The 9,057-nt window shown below is 37.7% G+C and overlaps 1 protein-coding gene across 1 annotated transcript in view; it reads left to right on the forward strand.

Annotated features, from left to right (window-relative positions):
- The window catches only part of CCDC73 (coiled-coil domain containing 73), a 101,180-nt gene extending 92,168 nt beyond the window's left edge, over positions 1–9,012 (forward strand). Inside the window, 11 exon segments of the mRNA XM_056135482.1 lie at positions 3–32; positions 35–376; positions 379–457; positions 459–641; positions 838–968; positions 971–1,078; positions 1,081–1,218; positions 1,221–1,324; positions 1,327–1,447; positions 6,566–6,699; positions 8,639–9,012. Of these exon segments, the coding sequence (XP_055991457.1) occupies positions 3–32; positions 35–376; positions 379–457; positions 459–641; positions 838–968; positions 971–1,078; positions 1,081–1,218; positions 1,221–1,324; positions 1,327–1,447; positions 6,566–6,699; positions 8,639–8,857 (1,589 nt within the window). The 3' untranslated portion in view covers positions 8,858–9,012.
- Positions 9,013–9,057: the final 45 nt, after the last annotated feature.

Consider the following 9,057-nt stretch of genomic DNA (forward strand, 5'->3'; position numbering starts at 1 on the left):
CAGACAAGCCTTTAATGTTACTGATTTTTTTAGACAGTTACTGTAGAAATCAAAGACAAGGTATGTGTGGAAGACGATGGGTGTATAGATTTTAAAATATGAAATGTCCTTTTTAATGACAGGTGAACTAATAAAACATAAAAGATATATCTAGAAAGAACTGAAGAATTGGATTTTTACCATTTAGATGTACATCTGGAGAATGAAAATAACAAATTATTTAATAGTATCTTAAAATGAGATAACTCACAATACAGATCATAAAATAGATGTTGCTGAAATTGAATCATTAAACAGCAGGTTGGATTGCTTCCAGGGACTCAAGAAAATACAGAGAAGGAAATTACAAATAATGACCGAACCAAAGCAGATTTAAATTATCTCTGCATATAAAAAAGAATTCTGTTAAATGTTTTAAAAAAATTTATAGTATTCAAGAAATTTTTTGTTAGATGATAGTGTAAAACAAAACAAATTAAACTATTTGTTTTTAAAAAGTGGATGTAGCACATATTCAAAGAAATTTCAGATTTTCAGCAAGTCTTGCATGATAGTTTAGAGAAACCTCAACTAATTATTTCCTGTGACATTGCAGTCAGCCACAGCATTTCTTTCTGGGGGACCAGGGGTGAGAAAGGTTGGCCCACATTAGTGATACTCAGGGGTTACTCCTGGCTCTGCACCCAGGAATTACTTCTGGCGGTGCTCAGGAAACCATTGGGATGCTGGGGATTGAACCTGGGTTAGCCATTTGCAGCCAAGTACTCTACCCACTGTATAATTGCTCTGGCCCCAGTCACCTGATTTCATCTCCTGCTTTCAATGATAATCTGGAAGTACATCTGATAAAAATGTTAGTATTATGCCTATGCTGGTGAAGTCCAACTCACACCCTGGAGAAAAAACTATATGGAAAAGCCTGAATGATATGCAAAACAGTCCATTTAAGAACTGCTCTGGATATTTACAAAGCATTGTCACCATTTTCCTCTTCAGGTTAGCAAGATTACACATGCTTCACAAGCCAAAGATAGAAAATTGTTGACACAAAAATGTTAACAAAATTAGTTTTCCTATAGTGTCAGATTGATGAGAAGCAAATAACTGAAACCTCAAAAACTGACCTTTCCCTTTCCGTGAATATTAATGAAAGAAAACATACATTGTTAAATAATGAAGAGAAAGGGGAGTTATTAAATGACATTGTTTCAGGAAAAATCACAGTGAAAGACAGCTGGAAGAATCATGTTCACATCACATAAAGTCATCTGGAGATTTAGTAAACAGAAGTGGAAGGTCACCCTTTGATCTTTCAACTTCAGATTTAAAAAAACTGAGAAAATTCCAGTATATGTGAATTTTTCAGACCCCAGTCCTTAGTCAAAAATAAATCAAATTGAAAGTCAAACTGTGAGCACTTAAACTTGTAGTATTTCATTGTTAAATGAGAAATTAATATGGGACTGGAGCAGTCACTGGGTTCGATCCCCAGCATCCCATATGATCCCCTGAACACTGCCAGAAGTGATCCCTGAGTGTAGAGTCATGAATAAAAAAACCACTGTGCACTGCAGGGTGTGACCCCCCGCCTCCAAAAAAAAATTCAATAGGCTCATCAGAAAACAAAGATTTTCACTGACAATTTGAAAAGATGGTGTTGTTGGTATCAGGAAGAATATTGAACTAGGTAAGAAAATAGGGTGTGTGTTTTAATTATTTTCATATTATATTTTTTATTCCTGTTAAATTTAGTTCTCAAATAGTTTTAAAATGGTAACATTCATATAGCAATGACTTTATTTACCTACATATAAAATATACCATATAAATGTATATTGTAAAAGTTGGAAAGGTCTTGAATACAAATGAATTTTTCATCTAACTCTGAAGATTAAAATTTTAAAACTAAAATCCAAAAATTAAAAATTTTCTTTTCATCAAAGAAGCTAAAAATAACAAAACCACCATAAAACCAGGTCAGCTCTTTTCAATTACAACCTACCTAATCTGAATCTTACTCTAATGTAGTGATGTTGGTCAGGCTTATGCCAGTGTGCATGTTTATTTCTTTTATTCCTAGTTAAAAATAAGACAAATTTTCTTCTCTCAGGACCACATTTAAGCTTTTTTCTTATGCTGTCACTTTCTTCCCATAATTTTCTCTGTTCCTTAATTTTATATTTTTACGTCTCTTCAACAGTAACTGATACAGATTGGCTGTATAAATGTTGAGAAACAACACCATTGTTTTTTATCATACAAAACTTGAATCCCTTAGTTATTAAAGCACATGTATTAATATTTAAATGATAAATATTCCGGGGAATAGCCTTTTCAGTTGTCTTGCAACACTTCAGGATAAAAAGTTTAGGAAGAGAAACAGGACAGCAGGGAAAACACTTGCCTTGCATGCAGAGGACCAGGGTTCAGTCTCAGGCATCCCATGTGATCCTGTGTCAAGCCAGGTGTGATTGCCAAGCACAGAGCACACAGCAGGGGGTGGCCCAAAAATGAAAGGTTCAGGAAAATAGCCCAAAGTTAAATTGAGCAAATCCTTAGTGTATAGGAGTCCCAAATTCAATCCCCAGCACTTATTCCTCTAAGCACCAATGGAGTGACACCCCCTCTTGTAACCTTCAACACTGCTGGGCATTGCCTCAAAAGCAGAAACCTCCAGAATAAAATGGGGTGAGGTTAAGTGGATGAAATATGTGACTTAAGACAGGTATTGAAGCAGGGTGATGAGTATCTTGAGTACATACTCTTTTAAAGCTATTTTTTTAAAAAATAACATACCATGTACAGATTCTGTATAAATTATACAGATAGTTTAAGAATTATTAAGGTGCCTATCAAGATGGCAGGCTGGGGATGGGAGGGTAAGAGGGAACATGGAAACACTGTTGGAAGTTGACACTGGGATTGGTGCTGGATCATTTTGTCTAAAAAGAATTAGGGCGGGGGGAATAAAAAGAATTAGGAGCTGGAGTGATATTACAGCTGGTAGAGAATTTTTGCCTTGCATGAGGCTGGCCTGGGCTTGATCCCCAGCATCTCATATGGTCTCCTGAGCACTACCAGGAGTAATTCCTGATTACAGAGAAGGAATAACCTCTGAGCACCACTAGGTGTGGCCCCAAAACAAAACAAAAAAGAATTATGAGGAAGTTGTTATGAGAAAGCTAATAGCAATCTCATCAAATTTGATAAAGACACTTAGATTTCAGGGAACTTAAATGACATTAAATATGAAGTTTAACAGGGTTTTTCATAATTTTGTCATGTGGCTGTCAGTATCGTGCAAACTAAGTGTGTGTATAGCCTACAGCACACTTAAGCTCTCATACTTAGGGGACCATCACAGTGTATGTGATCAACCATTGACTGAAGCAGGGTCAGGCATCTTTGAAAAAAGGAAACTGAAGCCTAGCCAAACAGAGCCTCAGCCAAACAGAGCTCCCACAATCTGCAAAATCGCTGCCATGCCTCTGGCAGGACTCCTTGTCTCGGGACTAAGCCTCACCCAGAAATTAACCTGCTGAAAATTCAGATATGCAGGTTGAAACTCAAATATCCAGGCTTTCTCTGAGTGGGGATGGGCTACCTCCCCTACTCTCCCTCCCTATACTTCTGGAAGCCCTGGCAGTCACATCCACACCCTAAAGCCATTTTTTGATTGTTAGCAATTTATTGATCACTATCAATATAAAATAATTGTGGGCCTGCTATGAGGGTAGATTTGAGGGGTGGTTGGGAAAACTGGAGACAATGGTGGAGGGGAGAAGATAATGGTGGTGGGATTGGTGTTGGAATATTGAAGGCCTATAATAAGTCATCATGAACAACTTTGCAAACCAAAATTAAGTGCAGGGTGAAAAGTTATGTAAATTGTCCTTACCTATTTCATGTAAACTCCAAAATATATTAGCACAGAATTTCTTTAAAAGTTTTATTAAAGACAGGTAAGACATGATTATTACCATGAGATCAAAATATAAAACAATGCAATATAGACTCCAGAGTTGAGAATTTATGTAAATGAGAATAAACATTATGTTGTTTTAAAGGATTATTTATGTAGTATAAAATATAGTAATGACAATGGGGGTATGGTGCTGCCAGCAGGTCAATCTGTACCTGTGAGGCAAGTGCATCAGCAGCCTCATGGCGCCTTCAGACTTCCAGATACCCCAAAATTGCTGCTGTGCCGTTGGCTAGACCCCAAAAACTTGGGGCAAAGTTTACCAAGAAAGTAAACGGCCAAAAGTTAGGTATGTGGGAAACACACCCACAAACCACCTCCGGCTCAGCTATATAATTGGAGGCAAGGCCTCTTTGGTTCCTGATTGAACTGCTTAATGGACATGTTCCCAGAGACTCAGAAACGAATCTCAGAACCCAGTGGCTTTAGGTAGAAATGCGTCTGGTCTCTGCAGTAGGTTACCGGTGCTGGGCCAACCCAGGTGGGAATAGGTTTCCTGCCTTGGCCTACTCCCCCTGGTGGCCCAGTGGCCGCCATCCGTCTGAGGCCACTGGATAGTCACATTTGGGCCCCCAGTGACGAGACACACAGGGCCTCACGGGATGAGGGTGAATCCGGGCTTGTCCTCCCCACCCCAACGAGACCCCAAGTCATCGCCCACGAATGGCCTCTCTGGCTCCTGATCAAGCTGCTTAACGGCCATGATCCCAGAGACTCAGAAACAAATCTCAAAACCCAGTGGCGTTTGGCAGAAATGCATCCGGACTCCACAGTACGTTACTGTCGCCGGGCCACCCCAGGGGGGAATGGGTGCTGTCCCTCCGCCTGCTCCCTCTTGGCGACTTGGTGGCTGTCATCCTCCAGAGGCCATTGGATAGTCAGGCTTGGGCCCGCAGTGACGAAACTTGTTGGGTCTCACGGGATGGGGGGGGAGGTGGAGCCGGGCCTGTCTTCCCCACCCCAATGAGACCCCAAGTCATCGCCCACGAATGGCCTCTTTGGCTCCTCATCAAGCTGCTCAATGGCCATGATCCCAGAGACTCAGGAGCAGATCTCTAAACCCAGTGGCTTTTGGCAGAAATCCCTCAAGATTTAAGTGTTAAAATTTCAGAATTTCAAAACTACATGGCCCTACTGCAGCCACACGACATCATATGTTATTCATAACCAGCAATAGAACACAAATTGTCTATTCTTGCCTTTTCAGCAGATCTGAGTGTTGGGGGAAAATCTTAAATAATGGTGGGTCTGGTGTCAAATTACTGAATGTGATCAAAGTAGAGAGAGAGTAATGTAGAAATCATCTGCCTCACAGGCAGGGGGAGGGTGTGGGATGGGGGTATACTGGGATTTTTGGTGGTGGAGAATGGGCACTGGTGAAGGTACGGGTGTTTCAATGTATGACTGAGACTTAGACCCAAAAGCTTTGTAACTGCTCTCACGGTGATTCAATAAATAAAATTATAAAAAATGGAAAAAGAAAAAAAAAAGTAAGGTGGAGTTCATGCACAATTCAATCAGCTAATCAGTGGCTGAATAAATAGCAGTACTCCTACAAAAAAAGAGAGAAGAAAAAAAGAAAAAATATATATAGTAATGACAAACTAATCCTGATTTTCTGATCATTCTATTTGCCATTTCTTAACGTTTGTTGGAACAAGTAATGTAAAGTCAATTTGTTATGTACCTGGGTGGGGGGGGGGGCGTGTTGGGGATAGGATTCAGGGAAAATGGGGACACTGATGGAGGGAAGGTCACTCCGGTATTGGAACACTACATGCCTGAAACGACTGTATAAGGACAACTTTGTAAATTCAGTGTTTCTATCATTTTTACTGGCACATAGAAAAATAGAAACCATCAAAACACTAAAAAATTATTTTATAATTTTCCTTTTAAAATATAGTTATCGTTATCATATAATTGAATCTTTCAGGTACTGGTTAGTCAAGTGCTTCCCAAGTCAAGGTGCTTGTTGGTCTAATTGTTTACTTTTCTCTGGTACAAACTTCCAAGTTAATTCCTAATGTTATAAATAAGGGTAGAAAGGGAGATGTCTGAAATTCTGTATAAATCCAACTTATGAAACACTCTATAGTAGTCCAAAAGTTATCTTTTTACCTTCAAATCTGACAAGTTTCTCTAAATCATCTTAATCATTTTTAGAAGTCCAATGAATGACCTTACTAGAGTTAATTCCTTTTTTAGGCTTTTTTTTGCTATAATTTCTTTACATCTTTTTTTTTTAATCTGACCTTTAGTTGGTTCAGATTTCACATTAATCTGCATTGCTAATCCGCATCACATTAATATGCATGCAATGCCTAAATCAAGAAAATAAGGACTGTTAATTTTTCTTAATTTTGTTAGGCATTTGTGCCATTTAAGGTTTAGGAAAATAGCAATAATGAAACTTTGTTATCTGATTCAAAAGTCAATATAAGATCAAAGTCTTAAAGTAAAAAGAACAGAAATTGTGCTGTTTAATGTGTAAGGATAGGAGCTGAGAAAAACAAGTTCAGGGACTAAAATGAGGGCCTGGAAAATTAATTCATTTGTTGCCATTTCCTTTTTGTTAAGCAGATACTACCAGCATTAACAGAGTTGCTGACACTTTGAATAACTCAAGTATCCATCAGAATCTCAAGGGAGAGCCCAGTGAAGAGAGGAATGCAATTACAAAGACTTTTTATGATTCTTCTTTTCCCACAGAACATGTAAGTCAATTAAAAATATTGCAAAGCCGACCTTAGTGAGCTAATTCTACAGATATTTGTAGAACTGTATGCATCTGGATGCTTTAAGACCTAACTGATCTCCAAAATAATATCAAGAGGGCAACATGGCACCATTTTTCACAATTAAGGTTGATGGAAAACAGCAGGAAAAAGTCACAGTGTATAAATCAAAGAGATATAATCCAGCCTGTTTGGGGAAGGAGTGTGTGAAATACGGCATTATGTATTTCTTTTAGTCACCTAAATTTAGGAACAGTGGCATTAAAGAATTTAAAAATTCAATGATCTAATGAAGTTCAATTTGTCTTTCATAGTACCAATAGATAAAATTTTGAGGGCCACACCTAGCTTACTCGACTACACTCAGGGGGTGCATTTTAAGTTCCAGGGATTGAACCTGGGTTAGTTGTGTACAAGGCAAGCACCCTACCTGTACTATTTCTCCAGCCCTTCTCTAAAATTCTTTTAAGAAATGGGACGGAGGGCAATCAGGTTCACACTCTGAAGTGCTCAATGGCTATTTCTGACTCTGTTCTCAGCAGTGACTCCTAGGTTGCTGGGCATCAAACTAGGATTATGCATGCAAGAGAAGCACCCTTAACTCCTGTGCGTCTCTCTGGTTTAAAGGCTTTTTGGAGGGAAATGCTAAAATGTTTTTGACACAGTGTAGAAAACTGATGTAAATATGATTAAAAATTTTAAGCTAAGGTGCTGGAGTGATACAGCACAATGGGTAAGGTGTTTTGCCTTGCACGGGGCCAACCTGGGTTTGATTCCCAGCATCCCATATGGTCCCCTGAGCACTGCCAGAAGTGACTCCTGAGTGCAAAAGCCAGAAGTAATCCCTGAGCACCGCGGGATGTGACCCAAAAAGAAAAAAAAAATTTAAGTTTATATAAGCTGAAGAGGGAAATATTTACATCAGTATGGTTAATGGTGGATAAAATCCTTAGTTTCCTTACTCTGGTTCGTATTTCTGAAATTTTTCTTTACACAAGATTTTACTGGAAATCTGTCTGAAAATCATTAAAGATTTTTTTCAATAGGTTGACTTAAAATTTTATTTATATACAGCTAAACTGGAAACAAATGTCTAATAATAATAGGAAACAATAAAATTACCACATCTATAAAAGATAGCATTTTGAAGTCAGTGATAATTGTTTAAGAAATTTTAATGACCCAGGAAACGGCTCAAGGGGAAAAAACAAGATATAAAGTTCTATAGAATGATCAAATATGCTAAAAATAGAAAAGACTAGCTGTAACAATAGTAAAATGTTGCCAAGTATAGGGCATTTCTGGATAGTATGTTATAAATCATTTTTTATGCCTTTATTTCTATATTTTTGATAACTTGTATGACTAGTAAAACTTAAAATCCAAGATTTTTTTTTAATGTAATATTTTAAGTAGAACCTATTGCAGTGCCTTGGAAACATGCCAACTTCCAAATACCTCATTGCTCTTTCCTGTTTTTTCAACAATGGTGCTCTGAAGCATGAGAGGAAACATGAAGTAAAAGGCAGTTTTTATATGGTGGTTTATTTCCGTTAACATTTTTAATTTCCTCCTGTCTTTGATAGAAGATGCAAAACATAAGACATGTTTGGGAAGGGGAGTAGAAAAGAGAAGAGATTTTTATCTTCATTGTTTTAAATACATTTTCTTTCAATGTAATCTCAAAACCTTTTAGAAAAGATCTTTTTTCCATGACATTCCTAGAATGTATTAGCAATCTTGCAGAGCTACAAAGTCACATCTACATTTTTCTAGCATCTGAATTACTGTGGTATTTACTGGAAATCAACCAACAAAAAACCCAGCTTCTTAGACAATTGCGGAGGCTTATAATTTCTTTACATTCTTATTCATGACTGTAATGATTTCAGTGGTAAATATGTTTGGACTTTCCTAGGTAACAACAAAGCCTCTGAAATCAACTCAGCCACAAAATCCTTTTCAATCAGTCAATTTTACAGAGACTGCTCATTTGGCTGCATCTTCTAGTGAAGATGAATGGCAGAAACTTGTGAAAAGTCAAGTAAACACAACAGAAGAATCCCTAAACTTAGAAAACAACAAACCTAAAAAAAGGAAAGCAGAAGACATGCAGGAAAAAAACAATCACACTTAAAAGTTGAGCTCCCTTTCCAACCCCTGATATGATGAAACTGTATTATTCTGTGTTATTGCTCAGGAACTGTTTCATTTGATAGCAATCTCCACATTTTCAAAGTTAGTTGTAAGCGTTCTACTCCCAATAAGGTTTTTTCTCCATATATTTCATCAAAGCTCATTTTGCCTCTAAAACCCATATAAAAACAACTCATATTT

Source organism: Sorex fumeus, unplaced genomic scaffold (assembly GCF_029834395.1).
Source record: "Sorex fumeus unplaced genomic scaffold, SorFum_2.1 ptg000007l, whole genome shotgun sequence".
NCBI classification, from domain to species: Eukaryota; Metazoa; Chordata; class Mammalia; order Eulipotyphla; family Soricidae; genus Sorex; species Sorex fumeus.